Below are 26550 nucleotides of genomic sequence, written 5' to 3'. Positions count from 1 at the left end.
CCCACAAATAGAGCTTTCTTTTGGTGGTATTTGATCACGTCTGCAGTTTTTATTTTTTGCGCTATAAACAAAAAAAGAACCACAATAAAAAAAAAAAAAAAAATATATATATATATATATATATATATATATATATATATATATATATATATTTTACTTTCTGCTATGAAACATGTCCAATAAAAAAATTTTAAAAATCAAAAATTTTCATAAATTTAGGCCAATATGTATTTTGCTACATATTTTGGTAAAAAAATCCTAATAAGTGTATATTGATTAGTTTGGGCAAAAGTTATAGCTTCTACAAACTATGGGATAGATTTATGGACTTTTTATTTTTTAATCGTTTTAACTAGTAATGATGGCAATAAGCGATTTTTATCGTGACTGCGACATTGCGGTGGACAAATCTGACACTGGGTGACACTTTTTGGGGACCAATGACACCTATACAGTGATTAGTGCTAAAAAAAATGCACTGTTACTGTATAAATAACACTGGCAGGAAAGGGGTTAACACATGGCTGATCAAGGGGCATTGCGGCACCAGACCCACTGATAGGCTCCTGCTGTGTCCAATGACAGTGGGAGCGGTGCTCCAGCAGAACGTGCATGCCCCTGACATCTCCTGCACAAAATCACGTACCTGTACACAATTTTGCGCAGCCGGGGCACCCTGCAGCAGTATATATGCGGCAGGCGGTCCGGAAGTGGTTAAAGTGCGTTATAATATAGGTTACAAATTATATCTTAAAAAAGCAGGCATGACCTAGAAATGATTGCCTTTGGATATTGTAAGAACATTTAAGTGCTAGATTTTACTCCATGTCATGGCTGCCATTTATTATTTCTCTCTTTATTACACAAGAGATATGAACTCAACAAGGACAGTGAAGCATACAATACAAAAGATGTATAAATGTGATAATCCATCTATGGCATGTATTTGGAGATACATTTTAAATCCACTTCTTTAAAAAATAAAATGATGTTGGAGATTTTAGAGATGTTTGGCTCTGCAAACATGCGTTACACAACAGAGGAGCAAAGAAGAAAAAAATGTAAAAAGCTCCATCTGCTTGCTGAAAAAAAAATACTACACAATATTCATATACACTATTTCATATTTACCAGATATTTACCTGGAAAAAAAAATTTCAAAACATTTTATTTTAACATTTTATTTTTTTATTTCTAACCAAAAAATAAAGATGACTATATAACCCCTTTATACTAAGTAAACAAAATACAATAGGATGGTCTTTATATTATGTAGTTGTGGCTCAAGTTGATCAAGCACATGTTTAGTGATAATGGCTAACTTTAACGACTACTTAGAGATGCATCCAGATAGAGTTCAATAAAAAAAATCTTTGAACATAATATCAAATAGATCAGAATTTAACCACTTAAGCCCTGGAAGATTTTACCCCCTTCCTGACCAGGGCCTATTTTGCGATTCGGCACTGCGTGACTTTAACGGACAATTGCACGGTCGTGCGACGCTGTACCTAAACAAATTTGACATCCTTTTTTTTCCCACAAACAGAGCTTTCTTTTGGGGGTATTTGATCACCTGTGCGATTTTTTGATCATGCGCTATAAACAAAAAAAGAGCGACAATTTTGCAAAAATAACAATATTTTTCAAATTTTTTTATATGAAATTCCCCAAAAAAATGTAAAAAATTATTTTTTAACATTTTAGGCCAATTTGTTTTATGCTACATATGTTTGGTAAAAAAAATCGCAAAAAGTATATTTTGATTGGTTTGCGCAAAAGTTAATGCGTTTACTAACTAAGGGAAAGATTTTTGTCATTTTTGATGGTTTTTTTAACGAGTAATGGTGGCAATCTGCAGTTTTTTTGGCGGGACTGCGAAATTGCGGCGGACAGATCGGACCCTTGACTGACATTTTTGACACTTTTGGGGTTACCAGTCACATTACTACAGTAATCAGTGCTATACATATGCACTGTTACTGTAAAAATGACACTGGCAGTAAAGGGGTTAACTTTTTTTGAGAGGGAGGGGTTAAGTGTGTCCCTAGGGGCGTGATTCTAACTGTGATTGGATGTGGCTTGATGTGTAAGAACAGAGATCAACGGTCCTACATAGCAGAACCGTTTGCTCTCCATTCTTACACAGGGAAGAATGACAGGCGGCTTTGTTTACATTAGCCGCCTGTCTTTCTCCCGGTGTAACGGACGATCGCGACACGCGCGGGGGGGTCCGTGACCGAGCGGGAGCGCGCCTTCGACGGCGCGCGCTCGCTCCCTAGAGCCTCACAGGCTAGCGACGTAGTCCTACGTCGCTTTGCCTGTGAGGGGCTGACCGCCGCAGTAAATAGTCGTGCGGTGGTCGGCAAGCGGTTAATTGTTTCAGAGACATATTAAAAGTAACCCTAAGTATATTAATTTCAGGTATAGAAAACTTATTTTGTGGTCATGCTAATAAAACTAGTAGTATATTCATTTTTCATTTGCAGATTCAACTCAATAGAATTGTTGATACAGATGATTGGTTTTAGATTTAATATCATCCAGGGCCATTATAGACCAATCTTCTGTTTTATGAATACATTGAAGATTAAAAGGTAAGTACTATCTGTCATCGCACAAGTAAAATGACTAGTGCAGATGTTTGTGAAAAAAGTCACTGCTCTTCAAAAAAAACCCAATAATTTCAGCACATCAAAAGTCTACACCCTGGATGACACTCTCCATGGATGACACTCTCTCAAGTCTACACCCTCCGTGACACTTCTGAAGTTTTGGCTCATGGGCAGATGAAACAAAATTTGAACTGGTACACAGCGCCAAACTCACTGGCCAATTTTTTGAACTGGTGTGCTACACCAATGCCACATATTGAAGTGGGGTGTTATTTAACAGTATAATTTTCTAAGATTGTATTTTAGTCCTGCAAACATTTGGCCTCTTTTGCTGTGTTAACTCTGCTACACACAGTGACAACAGTTACTGGCCAATTATTTGTAGAACTGGCGGACTGACGGACCGGCAGATAGGGAGGAGAGGCAGGCAGAACTTGCATTGCAGACGAGGTAGAAAGCAGACTGCAAATGTATCAGGAGCGAGCCATCAACCATGTACAGTCACATCTGGTGCTCCCAATACGCCGGTACATGGCTCCGCAGTGTGGGCTTTTATTAATGTGTCCGTTGCTGACACCAGTGTTGCTACTTGCAGCCTTTGCAGTCAACGCATAAGTCGCGGTAAGCCCAACACTCACCTAGGGACAGCCGCTTTAAGAAGGCTCCTGAAATCCCATCACCAAGCCCAGTGGGAGCAAAACTGTCAGAACCCACAAAGCCACACTCCATGCTCTCACCGTCCAGCCTCTTCTCCTTATCCTCCCCCTTCTCCTTCTCCTGTCTCCTCACAGTTGACCAACACTCCACCTTCCATGATACCGTCGTCACATTTTTCTGGAAAAAGGCAGGCTTCTGTGGCTCAAATGTTGGAGCGTAAAAAAAGGTGTCCGACTACATTGGGTTAACGGAGGAGTGATGAACCCCTGGACTACTGGGTGGGCAGGCTTGACCTCTGGCCAGAGCTTGAACAATTTGCAATGGAACTGTTGGCTTGCCCCCTGTCCAGTGTCCTGTCCGAAAAGGACGTTCAGCGCAGCATGGGGGATCGTGACTGATAAGCGCACTCGCCTAGCTCATGACAGTATAGACAATCTCACATTTATAAAAATGAATGAGGCATGGATCTCTGAGGAATTCAATACATGTGACCAGTAGACCAGGTTTCATCGAAATTCCTCATGCCAGGCCACAAATATCCGAAAGACCGCCATCCACCCACAACAATTCCTGGTCCTGGGCTTCGCTAAATACAGCGGCATAAAAGGCATTTCATGTCCATTGAATGGCTCATTTTTGCAGCCTATACAGGCCGACATTTACTGTTCTGTGTACTGTGAACGCCTACTGTACCTCTAGCCATCATATACTACGTTCTTTACTGTCAGTTCAACCCATGTGAGCTCATGTTTGTGGCCTAAACAGCCCGCCACCAACTTGTGTATACTGTGAACGCCTACTGTACCTCTAGCCATCATATACTACGTTCTTTGCTGTCAGTTCGACCCATGTGAGCTAATTTTTGCGGCCTAAACAGCCCGCCACCAACTTGTGTATACTGTGAACGCCTACTGTACCTCTAGCCATCATATACTATGTTTTTTGCTGTCAATTCAACCCATGTGAGCTCATTTTTGTGGCCTAAACAGCCCGCCACCAACTTGTGTATACTGTGAACGCCTACTGTACCTCTAGCAACCATATACTACGTTCTTTGCTGTCAGTTCAACCCATGTGAGCTCATGTTTGTGTCCTAAACAGCCCGCCACCAACTTGTGTATACTGTCAACGCCTACTGTACCTCTAGCAATCATTTACTACGTTCTTTGGTGTCAGTTAAACCCATGTGAGATTATTTTTGCGGCCTATAGAGGCCGCCACCTACTTGTGTATACTGTAAACGCCTACTGTACTTCTATCAATCATATACTACGTTCTTTGCTGTCAGTTCAACCCATGTGAGCTCATGTTTGCGGCCTAAACAGCCCGCCACCAACTTGTGTATACTGTGAACGCCTACTGTCCCTCTAGCAATCATATACTACGTTCTTTGCTGTCAGTTTACCCCATGTGAGCTCATTTTTGCGGCCTAAACAGCCGCCACCAACTTGTGTATACTGTGAATGCCTACTGTACCTCTAGCCATCATATACTACGTTCTTTGCTGTCAGTTCAACCCATGGGAGCTAATTTTTGCGGCCTATAGAGGCCGCCACCTACTTGTGTATACTGTGAATGCCTACTGTACTTCTAGCAATCATATACTACATTTTTTGCATTCAGTTCAAACCATGTGAGCTAATTTTTGCAGCCTATACAGGCCGACACTTACGGTTCTGTGTACTGTGAACACCTACCATACCTCTAGCCATCAAAAACAAAGTTTTTTTGCTGTCAGTTCAAACCATGTGAGCTAATTTTTGGAGCCTATACAGGCCGACACTTATGGTTCTGTGTACTGTGAACACCTACCATACCTCTAGCCATCAAAAACTACGTTTTTTGCTGTCAGTTCAAACCATGTGAGCTAATTTTTGTAGCCTATACAGGCCGACACTTACTTCTGTATTCTGTGTGAATGCTTAATGTACCTTCAGCCACAGAATACTATGTACTTATCTGTCAGGTAAACCCATGTGGGCTAATGTTTGGGGCCTGGAATGGGCGACACTTACTTCTGTATCCTGTGAATGCCTAATGTACCTTCAGCCACAGAATACTACATTCTTAGCTGTCAGGTAAACCCATGTGGGCTATTTTTTGGTGTCTTTTATGGCCGACACTTACTGTTCTGTTACCTGTGAATGCCTAATGTACCTTCAGCCTCAGAATACTACGTTCTTAGCTGTCAGGTAAATGCATGTGGGCACATTTTTGGGGCCTTTTATGGCCGACGCTTACTTCTTTATCCTGTGAATGCCTAATTTTTCAGACTGGAAATGACAAACAATGGGTCTGTAAAGGTTCCGCCAAATTGTGGAATGGATGCGGACCCATTTTACAGATGTGTGAATGGACCCTATATGTATTAGACAATGTATTTACCGGCTGATTTCCGTTCTGGCTGATTTCTGAAAAAACAAAATATATTTTTTGCTGTAAAAAAAAAAAAAAAACATTTAGGGCAACTTTTTCAATTGCAATACTTCTGGTATGACATTGTCAATGTGCTGGGACTATTTGTGCACAGCTAGTACGTCTTTTGTGGCTGCAAATATGACCTAAAGGTTTTTAAAGTTCGCCTCCCATTAAAGTCAATGGGGCCTGCCGCGAACTCGCGGTTCGCGGACTTTTGAGAAAATTTGCCTCTGGCGTTCACGAACCGCCCCAGCCGATGTTCATCCATTACTAGTGAGGAGTACAAAGACAAGTGTGTCTTGCCTATAGTCAAGCATGGTAGTGGGAGTGTCATGGTCTGGGGTTGCATGAGTGCTGCTGGCAATGGGGAGCTACAGTTCATTGAGGGAACCATGAATACCAACATGTACTGTGACATACTGAAGTAGAGCATGATCCAGTCCCTTCCGGGACTGGGCCACAGGGGAGTATTTCAACATAACATCCCCAAACACACCTCCAAGATGGCCACTGCCTTGCTAAAAAACCTGAGGGTAAAGGATGGACTGGCCAAGCATGTCTCCACACCTAAACCCCATTGAGCATCTTAGGGGGATCCTCAAATGGAATGTGGAGGAGCGCAAGGTCTCTAACACCAACCAACTCCATGATGTCGTCATGGAGGAGTGGAAGTGGACTCCAGTGGCAAACTGTGAAGCTCTGGTGAACTCCATGCCCAAGAGGGTTAAGGCAGTGCTGGAAAATAATGGTGGCCACACAAAATATTGACACTTTGGGCCCAATTTGGAAATTTTTACTTTTGTTGCCAGCATTTTAGACATTAATGGCCGTGTGTGGAGTCATTTTGAGGGGACAGGAAATTTACACTGTTATACAAGCTGTACACTCACTATTTTACATTGTAGCAAAGTGTCATTTCTTCAGTGTTGTCACATGATAAGATTTAATAAAATATTTACAAAAATGTGAGGGGTGAACTCACTTTTAATAATTATTTAGTTCTGCGAGAAACCAAGATGTGTAAAAATTATTGCTGCAAGCACTCCACTCATAAGTGTAAGCACCCAATAAATAAAATAAATACAGGCTATGTTTTATATGTGCAAAGAAGTGCTTAAAATATACGAGAACCTCCAACATATGAATATGTGCTAGATAAAAAACAGGATCATACATCTATATTGCATATAAAAAGTTTAAATAACTATATTGTGCAGTGAAAAAAGTCCATATAAATTTAACCACTTGCCGACCGCCTACACTATATTTACTGTGGCAGTCAGCCGCTCCTGGGCAAACCGACGTAGTACTACGTTGCTCGCCTAGGAGCCAGTAGGGGATGAGCGCGCTGCCGGAGGCGCGCTCCTACCCCTGCTCATTCACGGACAATCCCCGCGCGTGTGCCCGGTGGCTCCGATGTCCGCCAGCCACTCGCGATCTTGCTCAGGAGAGGGAGAAAGGCAGACGGCTGATGTAAACACAGCCGTCTGTCATTCTCCCTTAGATCATGACAGAGGCTATGCGACCCTGCTATGTAGGATCGTATGTTATGTAAGCTATGTAGGATCGTATGTTATGATCTAACAAGCCACGACCCTTGACAGTTAGAATCACGCCCCTAGGGATACATTTAACCCACTGATCACCAATAAAGTTAACCCCTTCTGTCGGGGTTATTGGGGGTTGATTAAAATAATAATAGAAAAAAAAAAGAAAAATGATTTAAAAGCCATGTATATTCATATTATGCATAAAAGGTTCTGAACAGGACAGGATCCATCTTGTTTTTAAGGTGAAACAAAGTTCATATATACTTGTTAAACAAAATGTCTCTCACAGGCTTACAAAGGGTCTATGGTTTCAACAGAGATCTTTGTATTTCTATGTAATCGTAAATAAGATTTCTTTTGACATCTCGATCAGATAAAACTTAGTCAGTCTGACGCTATGTTAAGGGGGGATATCTCAGTCTGTCTATAAGTATATAACAATGGACAATACCCCAGTATATTCTAGCAGACATTTAAAGATGAACCATATAAGTTTTTAAAGGTACATCATTATATGTGAGATGATATTAGCCATAATTATGTTATTATATTATGTAAGGCATATACATATATATTTAGGAATATTGTATCACATTTTGGGTTTATATTCTCAGTAATAATCTTACTTAGAATTCTTTTTCTAATAAGTGTAAGGACATATGTATCTCGTCACTAGTTACCTCATTTCAGAGAAGTCTAGTCTAAGTGCTCAAGGTGTTGTAAATCCTACAGGCCAGACATCTTAATTGACAGTGTAAGACATGGTCAAAGAAGTAATGGCTATTCACTAACCAGAGGTCAGAGAGGTCATCAGATAACATGGTGGTAATTATTATGTTAAATACAAAATCTAATGAACGGTACGATACTGCCCTCTGGAGGCGAAATACCAGGTGCAGTCTTGAGATAATTTGAGATATTCCAATATAAAAATATTATATTGTGTTAAATAATATAATTATTGGAATGGCATTACTTGCCCAGGTGAATTATGGAGACACAGGTGGACATTTATGTATGTGCTGGGAGTCTAGACAAAGTTTTATATGTGTTTTATGATTAATCTTACATATAGAGGAATCATCCTTAATTTTATTAGACCAAGTATGGGGTTAGTTATAAAAAGGGGTGTGTCTCTGACCTCACTAGTTTAGGTATAGAATATCCCGACCAATTGGGATAATGTTTCATCCCTCTGGGTTTTACTTATGGTAATTTTTATAGCTCTTTGTTCTGACCATATAAAAGACCAACCCAGATATGAGATAGGGACACATTACACTACTGACAACACACCTCACACTTACACCACACACGCTATTACATTTTTCAATAGACTCATCCAGACATACTTCCTGGTCCATCATTCATCTGAAACTTGAAGGGAATCCACCATCTTAAGAAAGGCATCCATCTTAGGACTCTGGTAACGATTTGAAGCTAGCGGCTATCTTAAGTGTGGTAATTATGCCTTGCTGTATTATTTGATTTTATTCAACAATTGTTTATTCTTTCCTTATATATTTTATATTGCATATTTAAGGGTAATGAGATTACAATCCCAGCCGTATAAGCCATGGTATATTTTTCTCTAAAAAGCTGATTTTTGTTTTTATACATTTTTATTAATATCAGATTCAGTGCATTATTTGCAATTTTAAGTCTTCCGTTTTGCATGGCTTATTCTCATTCCTTCTGCAGTGGAATGACTTTGGGCCGTGTGATTCGCAGACCATTGTAGTCTGTTTATATAGAACATTAATTTATGGCTTATACTATACCTGGGAAGAAATGGTAATCTTGCTTTCATTTTGTTTTGGTTTCACTTTGTTTCACTTTGTTTTACTTTCACTTTCATTATTGGGCTAAACATCACATTGCATTGATTATTTGAAGTTAGTATTTTATGTAGAAGTTATCTTTTTGTGTCACTTCTTGTTTGATCATATATCGTGTTTGCATGTCTTGAGAATAAATATTTTTATATATATTCCACACTGTAGACTGTACTCACTAAGATTGGTATATGCTTTTAAAAAGAAATTAATCAATTAAAAAGAATTCACAACATTGATTTATGGCAATAGGTGAAGACTCTCCTTTTTCACAGATCTTTGCTTATTAACCATAAATAAATACACTGCTATATTCAGAGCAGTATAAATATTCTGACATAAGTACGAGCGCAAGATATTTATTATTAAATATTCTTACATATAATGGAGGCCCCAGCGAGATAATTATTGATTTCTTACATATGCCAATCATAAATATTGATCAGGTGACATAATCAATAACTTAAAAAAAAAAAAAAAAAAAAAAAAAATTTTTTTTGGAATTTTTATTTATTATTAATTATGAATGTGATAGAAATGCCTTAAAAATGTCTACAGCAGGTAATGTTCACGCTGCCAACTCTGGCAAGGTGTGAGTCCCTAGTGGTAATGCCACAACCCCAGTAGATTTGGCACAGATCATAAATGTGTGGAAACACCTCTCTGAGTCTGAAATGGTGGAAAATGTAAATGCTGGTTAGAGTCATATATCAAAATCCTCAGAAGTCGGGCCAATAAAGGGCATCTGACATGGGTAGAGGACAACCTGTATGTATGAACTCACCAATAAGCTTATCTAACACCAAAAGACGTCAGGAAGTGTAATTACATATTTTTTGGTCTTGGACAATCTTACTGTATCTTTATGAGGAACTGCACCACAAGGCTCAGCAAAAAGGAGTTTAGTAAAGTTTCAATCTCCACTCCAAATAAATGAGAGAATGAGATTAGGAACCTCCTTGAGCAGGTGAAAGTGACCTCTATTGGGACACATCAGTTAAGAGAATGTAGCGTGAAACTGCAAAATAAAGTAGAATTGTGGCAGAAGTTTTATCAAGTAAGCTGTAATGAAAGTAACCATTTGAAAGTGAAATGTAAATGATTAATGCAATAATTAGGAAGTTTTGAGCAAGGAAAAAAATGTTTTTCTAGCAAAAAGTTGCCGAGTAACCAGCAGTGGAAAAAAAAAAATAAATAAATAAAAATGTAACAGTCAAGTCAAGAAACGGAACTCATAAGTAAATACATAGGAGAGTTCCAAAAGGTCATGGTGTCCATGTAAAAAGGGCAATGCTTTATTAGTCCTGCATTTTAAATATGATGTAATTATTCATTGACCCAGATATGATTCCCAGTCTGTTGGTTATGACCCAGACAAAGGGGGGGGAGTCAGGCAAAGAGTCCATGTCCTACCCCAGCCATCTTCTAATATAGGAGGGCAGAAATTGGGCAGCCATGCATAAATAGGTATGAGTCATATCAGGTCACTGCAAAAAGACTAGCACCCCTAAAAAGACACCATGCACCTCCAGTTTTTTTTTTAAAAAAAAGTTTTAAAAAGAGTATTGTCCTGATTTTTGTCATGAAAAAGGGTCCTTAAACATTATTGATTACCCTGAGGCCTATGAAAACAACTTTCTGTGTTGTGCCTGCAGGGTGTCATTTAAAATTAAGCCCACATAAAAAAACCTCACTGCTGCTAGAGCTGTTATCTACAATTTAAAATGTAGACAGCACCAAGGCCCCATCATTTTTTTTTGCTGTACTCAAAAGTGCCTAACACCCTTCAATGAAGGAGCTGAGTACAACCACCTGTAATTTAAATCCCTATGCTTTGAGGCATTGCCCATGTACATAATAATAAGTTTGGCAAAGGAGCAAGATATGCCACCTAGGCCCCAAAGGGAACACCGGATACCTTAAGGAGGACACCGGACATCCCATTAACAAGGGGGGGGACACCCACAAATAAATAGGGATTTGCCCCATCCTAGGGTTCCCCAAAATCTTCGGGAAGTTAGAGTGACATTAAGGCCCAGACCTCACGCCAGAACCGCGTAAATGGTTCTGATGGGGATCTGTCCCATCTGTCTGTACCCGAGAGATATAGGCACCGCAGGAGGCGGAGCCAATAATCCAATTTTGTAAAAGTTTTCAACACAGCAGATGCCAAATTGATCAGCTGATCAATTGGTTCACTCTGGGTACTACAGCCCAGAACTAAAATAAATTCCTCTTTAGGAACCAATCCTATGGCCAGCCAAAGGCCACAAAATCCTTAAATGCCCAAGTGATAAGGAATCAGTAGGGATACACTGAATAGAGGTATAGGATACAGAGGTTCTAACACCATTTTATTCCCAGGTCACAGCATTGAGGATCCTGAATTCCTGCCAGGGAATCTTGGTTGTTATATACTAACTACCCTCCTATTTTTCAGTGGTCACTTCATCCCTCTGACTCAAACAGGTCGCTCAAAGCGGGCACATTTTGAAAAATCGCCAATGACAGTGATACCAAGGAGGATCAAACCCTAATGACGTAATGCAGTCAAGAGGTTAAAGGTTGTATACGGTAACCAAGAAGGAATCCTCAATGCCAGGTAGTTTTATTGCCTACGATAAATTGCATTGATGCCCCATAGGGGGAGATATTTTTTTTTCTCCTAAGTAGTAGGTAAACTTTAAACAAAGTATTGTATTACTATACAATTGTCCAATGTGTAGTATCCATGGCGATGGATACATCTCCATGTTAATAAGCCCCAGAAGTCAGTCGCCCTAGGAAAGGTCGCATATATAGTCTAACCTTCCGTGGTGCTCATATAAAAGACTGATCACATGGTGGTCTAAAGGAGAACTCTGAGAAAGCTTAGGGTACCAACATCGCATTGAAATGTCAATTGATAAGAATGTATATTCATACTGTATGTTTCATCCAATAGGAAGAGATTAACCTTCCATGCCAGGTCGTTGATTGGTACAGACGATGATGTTTGCCAAAGACACAGCGATCGGATGGGTCATCTCTCCCTAGAGCACAGCTCAGGACGGAACCTCTCATTGCATCAGGTCCCTCTTCAGGAATCAAGCTGCGAGACGCCACAGATTCTTGTTGACGGAGAGGAAGATTTGTTTCAACTGATCTTTGTGCATTTGATCCGAGGAAATCCATTGAGAGAAATCGCACTACCTCCTGTATTCGGTTGAAGGAGATGTGAGAATGGTGCATTGCACATGTGAGCAAACCTCAGTCTAGGTGTATGACACTCTAGACCATGCTGAAACCATTCATTATCCAACCAACATCCTAGGTTGAATGTCCAAACCGATTTCTCTGATTCCTGATTGCAAACATTGTTTTACTGCGCTTTGAATGGTAATTGCCAATACCATTGCAGCAGTTAATTTCTGTCTACATCAAGACTTTACAAGCTGGAGATGCAGATTTCAAGGAACATTTGAGCTTTTTTTACTAGGAGATCAGAAGTCGAAGAGACTAACAAGGAACAGTTTGTGACATAGCTAACGCTAAGCAAAGTCGCTACGAACTGACATTTTGAACTGATTTTTTTTTTCTCTCAATTTTTCATTTTTACCGCTTTACTTAAAAGTTATGAACAATTCCCAATATGAACTATTCTCTTACAAAAAGAGAACAAGACATTTTTTTTTTCCACTACTCCTTAAAAAGCTTTCTTTCCAGATAGGCCTAAGTTGCTCACTTGTCTACTGGGAAGAAAGGGGGGGGATATGTCGGGGTTATTGGGGGTTGATTAAAATAATAATAGAAAAAAAAAAGAAAAATGATTTAAAAGCCATGTATATTCATATTATGCATAAAAGGTTCTGAACAGGACAGGATCCATCTTGTTTTTAAGGTGAAACAAAGTTCATATATACTTGTTAAACAAAATGTCTCTCACAGGCTTACAAAGGGTCTATGGTTTCAACAGAGATCTTTGTATTTCTATGTAATCGTAAATAAGATTTCTTTTGACATCTCGATCAGATAAAACTTAGTCAGTCTGACGCTATGTTAAGGGGGGATATCTCAGTCTGTCTATAAGTATATAACAATGGACAATACCCCAGTATATTCTAGCAGAACATTTAAAGATGAACCATATAAGTTTTTAAAGGTACATCATTATATGTGAGATGATATTAGCCATAATTATGTTATTATATTATGTAAGGCATATACATATATATTTAGGAATATTGTATCACATTTTGGGTTTATATTCTCAGTAATAATCTTACTTAGAATTCTTTTTCTAATAAGTGTAAGGACATATGTATCTCGTCACTAGTTACCTCATTTCAGAGAAGTCTAGTCTAAGTGCTCAAGGTGTTGTAAATCCTACAGGCCAGACATCTTAATTGACAGTGTAAGACATGGTCAAAGAAGTAATGGCTATTCACTAACCAGAGGTCAGAGAGGTCATCAGATAACATGGTGGTAATTATTATGTTAAATACAAAATCTAATGAACGGTACGATACTGCCCTCTGGAGGCGAAATACCAGGTGCAGTCTTGAGATAATTTGAGATATTCCAATATAAAAATATTATATTGTGTTAAATAATATAATTATTGGAATGGCATTACTTGCCCAGGTGAATTATGGAGACACAGGTGGACATTTATGTATGTGCTGGGAGTCTAGACAAAGTTTTATATGTGTTTTATGATTAATCTTACATATAGAGGAATCATCCTTAATTTTATTAGACCAAGTATGGGGTTAGTTATAAAAAGGGGTGTGTCTCTGACCTCACTAGTTTAGGTATAGAATATCCCGACCAATTGGGATAATGTTTCATCCCTCTGGGTTTTACTTATGGTAATTTTTATAGCTCTTTGTTCTGACCATATAAAAGACCAACCCAGATATGAGATAGGGACACATTACACTACTGACAACACACCTCACACTTACACCACACACGCTATTACATTTTTCAATAGACTCATCCAGACATACTTCCTGGTCCATCATTCATCTGAAACTTGAAGGGAATCCACCATCTTAAGAAAGGCATCCATCTTAGGACTCTGGTAACGATTTGAAGCTAGCGGCTATCTTAAGTGTGGTAATTATGCCTTGCTGTATTATTTGATTTTATTCAACAATTGTTTATTCTTTCCTTATATATTTTATATTGCATATTTAAGGGTAATGAGATTACAATCCCAGCCGTATAAGCCATGGTATATTTTTCTCTAAAAAGCTGATTTTTGTTTTTATACATTTTTATTAATATCAGATTCAGTGCATTATTTGCAATTTTAAGTCTTCCGTTTTGCATGGCTTATTCTCATTCCTTCTGCAGTGGAATGACTTTGGGCCGTGTGATTCGCAGACCATTGTAGTCTGTTTATATAGAACATTAATTTATGGCTTATACTATACCTGGGAAGAAATGGTAATCTTGCTTTCATTTTGTTTTGGTTTCACTTTGTTTCACTTTGTTTTACTTTCACTTTCATTATTGGGCTAAACATCACATTGCATTGATTATTTGAAGTTAGTATTTTATGTAGAAGTTATCTTTTTGTGTCACTTCTTGTTTGATCATATATCGTGTTTGCATGTCTTGAGAATAAATATTTTTATATATATTCCACACTGTAGACTGTACTCACTAAGATTGGTATATGCTTTTAAAAAGAAATTAATCAATTAAAAAGAATTCACAACATTGATTTATGGCAATAGGTGAAGACTCTCCTTTTTCACAGATCTTTGCTTATTAACCATAAATAAATACACTGCTATATTCAGAGCAGTATAAATATTCTGACATAAGTACGAGCGCAAGATATTTATTATTAAATATTCTTACACTTCCCTGCCAGTGTCATTTTTACAGTAACAGTGCATATATATAGCACTGATTACTGTAGTAATGTCACTGGTACCCCCAAAAGTGTCAAAAATGTCAGAGAAGGGTTGGATCTGTCTGCCGCAATGTCGCAGTCCCGCAAAAAAAATCACAGATCGCTGCCATTACTAGTTAAAAAAAAAAAAAACAATAAAAATGACATAAATCTTTCCCGTAGTTAGTAAACACAATAACTTTTGCCCAAACCAATCAAAATACACTTATTGTGATTTTTTATACCAAAAATATGTAGCAGAAAACAAATTGGCCTAAAATGTTAAAAAATTTAGATTTTTACATTTTTTGGGGGAATTTCATATAAAAAAAAATGTGAAAAATATTGTTATTTTTTCAAAATTGTAGCTCTTTTTTTGTTTATAGCGCAAAAAATAAAAATCACACAGGTGATCAAATACTACCAAAAGAAAGCTCTGTTTGTGGGGAAAAAAAGACGTCAATTTAGTTTGGGTACAGCGTCGCACGGCCGCGCAATTGTCCGTTAAATTCACGCAGTGCCGAATCGCAAAATAGGGCCTGGTCTTCGAGGAGCTTAAGTGGTTAAAGTGCTGTCACGAACAATCCTTTCTTAAAAAAGTGGCAACAGTGCTGTAAATGTGCAAATATCAAGCTCAAAAAGAGATTCAAAGTGACGATGTGCTTCAAACAGTGTCCCAGTGAAAGTACATCTAGTTCATTACTAACAGAGCAGCGCAGACCGTCATTCTGTCTTCACTGGGAGCGATCGCGGGTGCTCCCCTGATATTTTTCTGCTCCGGTTAAATAAAACTTATAAGTCTTGCCCACTCCCCAACCTGTGACTGGACAGTTGAAGAAAAAGCACATCTCTTTGTCAGTCTGGTTTTTGCTTCTACCAACATGCTTGTTAGTATATAAGAACTGCAGCACATCTGATTGGCACCATTTGGTGCTTCTCCTTCTCTCAGTCTGAACTCTGCTGTACATTGAAAGAGGCTGATACCGAATCAAATTTAGGTGTTTCCACTGCTTGCATTTAAAAAATAAATGTAAAGTTAAACTGTACATATCATTGCAACTGCTATGGAAATAAAGGAGAACAACACCTTATTTTAGCTTTCATTTGGTCTTAATTATGGATGATTCTGAAAGAAAATCCAAAGAGAAACTGTCCCAAAATGGTGAAAAAAAAATATTATTTTTTAAAATTAGCATCCTATTAATTTTCATTACCATATCCCACTATCAACAAATAAAACTGGCATGCAGTCCCAGAAGCCAACTCATCAGTGGAAACGCGTCGGGGGGAGCCAGCCGTGCTGCTATATGTCTCGGATCGCACTGCAGGCGACCGTGACTTTATCAAGTGTATGCTGTTTATCGTTTTGGATTCTGTAAGTGTAATTCCACTTCATTTTATCAATAAACTTGGAGGTAATGCACTATTAGTCCCTTCTTCTCTTTGGTACGATCTCCTTGGTGGTATCCCTACCCCTGGAACCCTATAGATTCCCCCCCCCCCCAATCGGGAAGCTGACGATTGATCCATTCCATTTGGGATTCCATTCCATCTAGCTGACCAATTGGACTCTTGGATATCACAGTACACGCTTCCATCTCTCTTGAATGTGGTAAGAGTCCACTCCTATCACTGGGTGTCATCACAAAATGACATGCTTTTCTAAAAGTCACTTTTTTGGATTGCTGTTTGGGGAGAGGTTACATTAGTCGGTTTTCCTTTATTTGAGAACACTCTCTTTTGGATGCAAAGACTTTTTTCAGTTGTTGATCAATTGTTTTCACATTATGGACCATGCATTTATTACAGCTGCACTTTAATATTGTGTTACTTAGTATAATTTTCACTAAATTATATTATATTTGAATTACAATCATTTTTAAAATGTTTTGAGGTTATTGTCACTGTATTCGTGCTCTTGCAACAAGAAAAAACAAACAAACAAACAACAAAAAAAAAAAGTATCACGCATAGTACTCAACTGTTCTTATAATGTCTTGAAACTTGTTACAATATTTTTGTCAACTGGATAGATTTTATTCCACTGGGCTAGAAACAAACTTCTTTAACAAGGTAACTTGTAACCAATAACTAATGAACTGAAACAAGAAAAAAAAAAAAAAAAGTATCACGCATAGTACTCAACTGTTCTTATAATATCTTGAAACTTGTTACAATATTTTTGGCAACTGGATAGATTTTATTCCACTGGGCTAGAAACAAACTTCTTTAACAAGGTAACTTGTGACCAATAACTAATGAACTGAAACTGTCAGATGTTAAAAAAAAGAGGATAAATAGATCTAAATTTGTAACTTAAAGTCTATGAAAGCACAATAATCCCTCTTACTGTAGACATTATTACCTTTGGTGTTTACTTTGAAAGAATAGTTGATTATTAAATATATACTATATGTTTATTTTTTATTTTTTCTAATCTTCATCACTGGAACAAGGTAATTTATAATAATTCATGTGATTCTGTTCTGGAGTAAAAACGGACACTTACAATTACAGTTTTTACATTACATCTCATAACTGCAATTTAACAATAATTCTTTATTTGTATTAGACAATAACATGTTTAAGGATTATTCACTGCTTCTACTGTTATGTCAGTTTATTGTTCGTTTTGAAGCCCTTTAATGACTTCAGCTCCGGAAGCTTTTACCCCCTTAATGACCAGGCCATTTTTTTTTGCTATACGGCACTGCGTTGATTTAATTGACAATTGTGCGGTCGTGCAACGCTGTATCCAAATAAACTTGATGTCTTTTTCCCCCCCACAAATAGAGCTTTCTTTTGGTGGTATTTGATCACGTCTGCAGTTTTTATTTTTTGCGCTATAAACAAAAAAAGAACCACAATAAAAAAAAAAAAAAAAAAAATATATATATATATATATATATATATATATATATATATATATATATATTTTACTTTCTGCTATGAAACATGTCCAATAAAAAAATTTTAAAAATCAAAAATTTTCATAAATTTAGGCCAATATGTATTTTGCTACATATTTTGGTAAAAAAATCCTAATAAGTGTATATTGATTAGTTTGGGCAAAAGTTATAGCTTCTACAAACTATGGGATAGATTTATGGACTTTTTATTTTTTAATCGTTTTAACTAGTAATGATGGCAATAAGCGATTTTTATCGTGACTGCGACATTGCGGTGGACAAATCTGACACTGGGTGACACTTTTTGGGGACCAATGACACCTATACAGTGATTAGTGCTAAAAAAAATGCACTGTTACTGTATAAATAACACTGGCAGGAAAGGGGTTAACACATGGCTGATCAAGGGGCATTGCGGCACCAGACCCACTGATAGGCTCCTGCTGTGTCCAATGACAGTGGGAGCGGTGCTCCAGCAGAACGTGCATGCCCCTGACATCTCCTGCACAAAATCACGTACCTGTACACAATTTTGCGCAGCCGGGGCACCCTGCAGCAGTATATATGCGGCAGGCGGTCCGGAAGTGGTTAAAGTGCGTTATAATATAGGTTACAAATTATATCTTAAAAAAGCAGGCATGACCTAGAAATGATTGCCTTTGGATATTGTAAGAACATTTAAGTGCTAGATTTTACTCCATGTCATGGCTGCCATTTATTATTTCTCTCTTTATTACACAAGAGATATGAACTCAACAAGGACAGTGAAGCATACAATACAAAAGATGTATAAATGTGATAATCCATCTATGGCATGTATTTGGAGATACATTTTAAATCCACTTCTTTAAAAAATAAAATGATGTTGGAGATTTTAGAGATGTTTGGCTCTGCAAACATGCGTTACACAACAGAGGAGCAAAGAAGAAAAAAATGTAAAAAGCTCCATCTGCTTGCTGAAAAAAAAATACTACACAATATTCATATACACTATTTCATATTTACCAGATATTTACCTGGAAAAAAAAATTTCAAAACATTTTATTTTAACATTTTATTTTTTTATTTCTAACCAAAAAATAAAGATGACTATATAACCCCTTTATACTAAGTAAACAAAATACAATAGGATGGTCTTTATATTATGTAGTTGTGGCTCAAGTTGATCAAGCACATGTTTAGTGATAATGGCTAACTTTAACGACTACTTAGAGATGCATCCAGATAGAGTTCAATAAAAAAAATCTTTGAACATAATATCAAATAGATCAGAATTTAACCACTTAAGCCCTGGAAGATTTTACCCCCTTCCTGACCAGGGCCTATTTTGCGATTCGGCACTGCGTGACTTTAACGGACAATTGCACGGTCGTGCGACGCTGTACCTAAACAAATTTGACATCCTTTTTTTTCCCACAAACAGAGCTTTCTTTTGGGGGTATTTGATCACCTGTGCGATTTTTTGATCATGCGCTATAAACAAAAAAAGAGCGACAATTTTGCAAAAATAACAATATTTTTCAAATTTTTTTATATGAAATTCCCCAAAAAAATGTAAAAAATTATTTTTTAACATTTTAGGCCAATTTGTTTTATGCTACATATGTTTGGTAAAAAAAATCGCAAAAAGTATATTTTGATTGGTTTGCGCAAAAGTTAATGCGTTTACTAACTAAGGGAAAGATTTTTGTCATTTTTGATGGTTTTTTTAACGAGTAATGGTGGCAATCTGCAGTTTTTTTGGCGGGACTGCGAAATTGCGGCGGACAGATCGGACCCTTGACTGACATTTTTGACACTTTTGGGGTTACCAGTCACATTACTACAGTAATCAGTGCTATACATATGCACTGTTACTGTAAAAATGACACTGGCAGTAAAGGGGTTAACTTTTTTTGAGAGGGAGGGGTTAAGTGTGTCCCTAGGGGCGTGATTCTAACTGTGATTGGATGTGGCTTGATGTGTAAGAACAGAGATCAACGGTCCTACATAGCAGAACCGTTTGCTCTCCATTCTTACACAGGGAAGAATGACAGGCGGCTTTGTTTACATTAGCCGCCTGTCTTTCTCCCGGTGTAACGGACGATCGCGACACGCGCGGGGGGGTCCGTGACCGAGCGGGAGCGCGCCTTCGACGGCGCGCGCTCGCTCCCTAGAGCCTCACAGGCTAGCGACGTAGTCCTACGTCGCTTTGCCTGTGAGGGGCTGACCGCCGCAGTAAATAGTCGTGCGGTGGTCGGCAAGCGGTTAATTGTTTCAGAGACATATTAAAAGTAACCCTAAGTATATTAATTTCAGGTATAGAAAACTTATTTTGTGGTCATGCTAATAAAACTAGTAGTATATTCATTTTTCATTTGCAGATTCAACTCAATAGAATTGTTGATACAGATGATTGGTTTTAGATTTAATATCATCCAGGGCCATTATAGACCAATCTTCTGTTTTATGAATACATTGAAGATTAAAAGGTAAGTACTATCTGTCATCGCACAAGTAAAATGACTAGTGCAGATGTTTGTGAAAAAAGTCACTGCTCTTCAAAAAAAACCCAATAATTTCAGCACATCAAAAGTCTACACCCTGGATGACACTCTCCATGGATGACACTCTCTCAAGTCTACACCCTCCGTGACACTTCTGAAGTTTTGGCTCATGGGCAGATGAAACAAAATTTGAACTGTCTAGAGGAAAAATGAAATGCTATTTTGTAGAAGATAACACATTGAATGCCTATTTTTCCAAACTGTGGGGAATGGTAGAAGTGACTATGCGAACAAAGTTCAAATTACAAACATACCTATACGAGTCACCTCCCTCCCTTTTTTTCTACACTGTCCAGACCATACAGTTACTCAATTAAAGAGAGGAGGAAACAAAAAGAAAACATAGAGGGGAATTCTCTTTTAAAAAATTCAAGAATACTCTGCGAAAATTAACCAACATTTCACTATATCCAAGGCTCTGAAATAATTTCTATATATACTATACAATGTTCATAACAGCTTTTAGTGTCCAAGAGCAGAGGTGACAATCGCCTGATTTGGCTCGATTTATGTTCATGTCTATTGACAGCTTTAGCCAACAGGTCTTGGGGAAAAGAGATAAGACAAGGTAAAAAATAAAAATGTCTCGTCTATTGCTTGGACACTAGGAATGCCTGCAAGACATGTTGTGTCTCCCTTCCTGCATACCTTAAACAGGAATGCTTTTGAAACTGTTGATGGCCAAAGCTGTGACAAAAGGACAGACTTTGACAGTCAGTTTATGTTTGCATGTTTAATTAAACTTAGTTAACTGATATCAAACTTAGATATCTACAGCTGGTTTCAGTAATGTATCATCGGAATTTCTATTTCCTGTGGGTAAAATGTGTAATTTTCACATAATGAAGGGCTTACCGTTTCCAAATCCTTGAATTATTCAATGGTTTCCTGACATTTAATTTACAGGAAAACTGTAGGATAATGGAAGATTACTCCAATATAACACGAAATATCAAAACATTTACTTTACTAGGATTTCCTACTTCTCGACCAGTTCAAATGCTTCTTTTCTTTATTTTCTTTTTCACTTATCTTTTAACCATTCTAGAAAACCTACTTATTATAATTCTTATCTGGACCACCTCTAAGCTACACAAACCAATGTATTTCTTTCTTGGGCACCTGGCCATTCTGGAAACATGGTATGTTACTGTCACAGTGCCCAAACTTCTAGCAATATTTGTTGCTGACAGTAATAAAATTTCAGTTCCTGGTTGTATGACACAACTCTATTTCTTCATTGCTTTGGTGTGCACAGAATGTGTTTTGTTGACTGTTATGGCCTTTGACCGTTATGTGGCCATTTGTAGTCCCTTACATTATGTCACCACCATGAACTGGAATTCCTGCATCTTCCTTGCTTTGGGCTCCTGGTTTACAGGATTCATCATATCATTTATCAAGGTTTATTACATTTCCCATGTAAAGTTTTGTCACACTGATATTGTAAACCACTTTTACTGTGATATATCTCCCATTCTTAATCTTGCCTGCACAGGCAGAAGGTTGGCTGAGCTTGTTGACTTTATACTTGCATTGTTAAACCTTCTAGTCACCTTGTTGCTAACCTGTATATCTTACAGCTGTATTCTGGCCACCATTCTATCCATCCCAACCTCCACTGGTCGTAAGAAGGCATTCTCCACTTGTGCTTCTCATTTAGTTGTGGTGGTAATATTCTATGGGGCCACTCTCTTTATGTATGCCAGACCAAGCAGGGCTAGATCTGTGGATTCCAACAAACTTGTATCTGTTATCTACACAGTGATAACACCTGTACTGAATCCAATAATCTACTGTCTGAGGAACAAAGAAGTTCAGGAGATCGTGTGGAAGTTGACATTTCTGAGAAAAAAAATCAAAATGTAAATAGTACACACATCTTATTGTAATTCCTATTTGGGTTATTGCAATACTAAAGTCAAAGAATGACTTTAAATCTGCTAGTCTGTGACCTCTTCTGTTCTAAAAAAGTACCATGTACTGCTGAATCTAGGGATGATCGAACTTTTCAAAAGTTCGGTTCGGCCAGAACATCCGAACTTCCCGAAAGTTCGGCCCGGATTTCAGAACCCCATTGAAATCAATGGGACCTGAACTTCGGTAATCAAAAAACACCATTTTGAAGCCCTAAAACCCAATAAATGCCCCTAAAAAGTGCCTAGGGTTCTGGGTCATACCCCAGGGACTATTAATCACACAAAAAAAGTTCTTAAAAATTGTCATTTTTGATAGAGAGCCAATTATTGAAAAAAAAAAAAAAAAAAAATTAAAAAAAAAAAATTTCTTTGGATTTAGTATCTGGGGGCTCTAAAAGGTGTACCTGTGAAGTTTCAGCTCTGTAGCATGTCCAGAACCATAAAAAAAAGATTGTTTGTATTTTGTCACTTATAGAACAGGTTAGTGGCTTCTCTCTTTTCACACCTTGCCGGTTTAGTAGCAGGCGTTTTTTGGGCATTTTTTGGGTCTTTTCAGGCAGGCAAAACATCTGAACTTGTGTATACGGGTATATATATACACACATATTTATATGTATATATATACACCTAGACATATATAGGTGTGATAGTAGCAGAAATATATGCTTGCGCTAATTAAATCATTTACACTAATATGGCTACGCTCCTATAACACCTATATATGTCTAAGTGTATACATATAAGTATGTGTGTATATATACCACTATACACAAGTTCAGATGTTTTGCCTGCCTCCAAAATGCCCAAAAAAACGCTAGCGCCAAAAAAAAAAAAGCAGAGCCATATTAATGTTAATTATTTAATTAGCGCAAGCATATATTTCTGCTACTATCACACCTATATATGTCTAGGTGTATATATACATATAAGTATGTGTGTATATATACCACTATACACAAGTTCAGATGTTTTGCCTGCCTCCAAAAACCCCCAAAAAATGCCTGCAACAACACACCTGGACGTTTTTTTTTGGCGCTAGCGTTTTTTTGGGCATTTTTTTGGGTTCTTTGGAGGCAGGCAAAACATCTGAACTTCTGTATAAGGGTATATATACACACATACTTATATGTACTGTATATATACACCTAGACATATATAGGTGTGATAGTAGCAGAAATATATGCTTGCGCTAATTAAATAATTAACATTAATATGGCTCTGCTCCTATAACACCTATATATGTCTAAGTGTAAAATACATATAAGTATGTGTGTATATATACCACTATACACAAGTTCAGATGTTTTGCCTGCCTCCAAAAACCCCCAAAAAATGCCTGCAACAACACACCTGGGCGTTTTTTTTTTTTTTGACGCTAGCGTTTTTTTGGGCATTTTTTTGGGTTCTTTGGAGGCAGGCAAAACATCTGAACTTGTGTATAGTGGTATATATACACACACACTTATATGTATTTTACACTTACACATATATATGTGTGATAGGAGCTTAACCATATTGGTGTTAATTATTTCATTAGCGCAAGTAGTGTTTTCTGCTCCTTTCACACCTATATATGTCTAGGTGTATGTATACATACATGGGTGTGTATATATACCCCCTATACACATGTTCAGATGTCATGCCTGACTCCAAACATGTGCTCAAAAAATCCCTATAGACGCCTGCAGCCAAAAAGCAAGCTGACGGGTGAGAAGCCATATTCTTGCAGCGAAAGTGACTTCAGAGAAACTAGCTTTTCTCTATAGCGGTCACCCTGATATGGAAGGGTTTGGTCACCCTGCCATAGCAGTCAGTGTCAGTTCACCCTACACTACATTACGGTCACCCTGGCACTTAACACTTTCCCTACAGAAACTAAATTTTTGCATCTAACTAAAGTGTAAAGGAGCACCCTAACTACACTAGATATCCCTTTCCTCACACTAATAAATGCTAAATGACACTTTTGAAGCCAATTTAACAGAACTGCTTCCATTCTCTTCCATGTCCCTGTATTACAATGCTAGGAATTTGCCGGGGCCATCTTATATACTGGGGGGCGTATTCACTAATGATTGGTCTAGGGACCCCCTAGTCACTCCAATCACATTCCTAGCATTCTCCTGCCCCCTCAATTGGCTTTTACTAATGGTTCTGGTCCAATCACGGGCTTTTAAAGCCCATTTCCTGTCCCATTGCATTTTGGTCGGTACTGGTTGCCGAATTCCGAACTTTTTGGGCAAAAAGTTCTAAATTCGGCCGAACCTCGAACAGCCAATGTTCGGGTCGAACCGATGGTCGACCCGAACCGTTCGATCATCCCTACTGCTGAACCTGTCAACCACTGTGGGCTCTACATGGTTCTAATCAGCTTGTTACTTCAGTTCCATTTTTGCCTGTTTGCTGTGACTCTATGTGAAGCAGAGGCACTGATTATGGACCTTGAGCCCTGGATCAACTTAAACTTGGTGCTGGAAATAGTATGCAAATTATTTAATCATTTAAAGGTACATTCAAAATTACTTGAGAACATTCCTTAATGCCTCTTATGCACAGACAGCATGATGTAAAAAGTAGGAATACTAAGAAGTTTTTCACATTCACCAATTGGATTTAGATTAGCTTTGAAAGTTTTAATATGATTGCTAAAGTGCAAAGAGAGAAAGATATATAGAACAAACTCCAGGAATTACACTTCTAATGTCCCTTACTGATCCTTGCTGTGTTTGATGGATAATATTAGTACCTTACTGAATGTTTGTACGTGTTGCCTTGAACTTCACTTTAATAAATGTATACATTTGTACTTGGGCTTTTATTATCTATCTATCTATCTATCTATCTATCTATCTATCTATCTATCTATCTATCTATCTATCTATCTATCTATCTATCTATCTATCTATCTATCTATCTATCTATCTATCTATCTATCTATCTATCTATCTATCTATCTATCTATCTATCTATCTATCTATCTATCTATCTATCTATCTATCTATCTATCTATCTATCTATCTATCTATCTATCTATCTATCTATCTATAATACAAGTGCATCTGAAAGCTCATTTATTACTTTGTGTGTCCTCTTTGATATTACACCACTCCCTCATGCCCATTGACTGATGAGTGTGCTTGGCATAGATATGCAATAGTTAGATTACGTAGGGGGAGTAGTCACTGTAGAGTGTGGAGAGAGAGTCTGTTAGGGTTTTGCACATACTCTGTATAGAAGCATACTGTACACTTTCTATGGCACTTTACATGGAAATAGACAAAAAAAACAGTCCTACTCTGTTCTTTAGGGCACTGAAACAGAAACTTTACTATATATAGTGACATATATATGACAATGCTAGGCTCTGCCATTGTGTTAAAGGAGGTAAATAACATACAGGATTCTCAAGGATGCAGACAGAGGGACGCCAGAATATCTATTATGAATGGAGAAAATAGATTTTTAGTTCTTTCTATGTTTTGTAAATCCTGGATCAGGTTTTGGAGTTTGGAGGCTTCAAAAAACTTTGGGAGAGAAGATGCCTCTAATGCTGTGTCCGGGTCTTAGCAGAGGCCTGTGGGTTGTGTGTGGGAACAACCATTATAGGCAAGGACATGTCAGTAGTGCAAAGCTTCACCTGGGAGGCAGGAGATTCCCTGCCCAGGCCCAGGCATGGGCCAATGAAGAGAGTACATTGAGAGCGGTGAGAGAGGTACTGAGTGGCCCAGAGCACAGTGGTGCTATCTAATGGTCTGTGGGACCAAACCAGAGGCCTATGCTTGAGGCCTGAGAAGCAGCTAGGAGGAAAAAAACATTTATTTTCATGTTCTGAAATGACTGTGGAAACCTCTACATGGGTGGGTAACCTTTTTTTATGTGAAACATTTTGCTTTCTCCTTTAATTAAAAGTGAGCCAACAAGCCCCAAAACAGGGCTACCTGGCTGAACTAAACTCATTGGTAAGCACTAAACTGGAGTCAAAACACCAAAAAATATCACAAATGGTGCTTGGATAAGGGCAAGTGGTGGAGTTGTACTTGATCCTTATTCAGAAACCATGAGTTCATGCCAGAAACTGTTGGTGCTCTACAATAAAGAAGGGTTGAACTTTACAAGTGCATTTGTGTGGCAAGTGGTGTATCTGCAAAGGAAAACCGGGAGACTACTTAAAGAGACAGTTCTCCCGTGCTGAGGTTTGTGCAGCAGGAAAGGCT

At 37.9% G+C, this 26550-nt stretch overlaps 1 protein-coding gene across 1 annotated transcript; it reads left to right on the top strand.

Annotated features, from left to right (window-relative positions):
- Window positions 1-21338: 21338 nt before the first annotated feature.
- On the top strand, window positions 21339-22286 carry LOC309545324 (olfactory receptor 6B9-like; the record flags this gene model as incomplete). The annotated part of the gene is made up of 1 exon (XM_082244477.1): window positions 21339-22286. One exon carries the CDS (start codon window positions 21339-21341, stop codon window positions 22284-22286), a length of 948 nt encoding a protein of 315 aa, XP_082100603.1.
- Between the last annotated feature and the right edge of the window lie 4264 nt (window positions 22287-26550).

The sequence above is a fragment of the Pelophylax lessonae genome, assembly GCF_965119305.1.
Source record: "Pelophylax lessonae genome assembly, chromosome: 1".
Lineage (NCBI taxonomy): Eukaryota > Metazoa > Chordata > Amphibia > Anura > Ranidae > Pelophylax > Pelophylax lessonae.
Note: the sequence above shows the minus strand (reverse complement) of the source record. Positions and strands in the feature narration are given on the sequence as shown.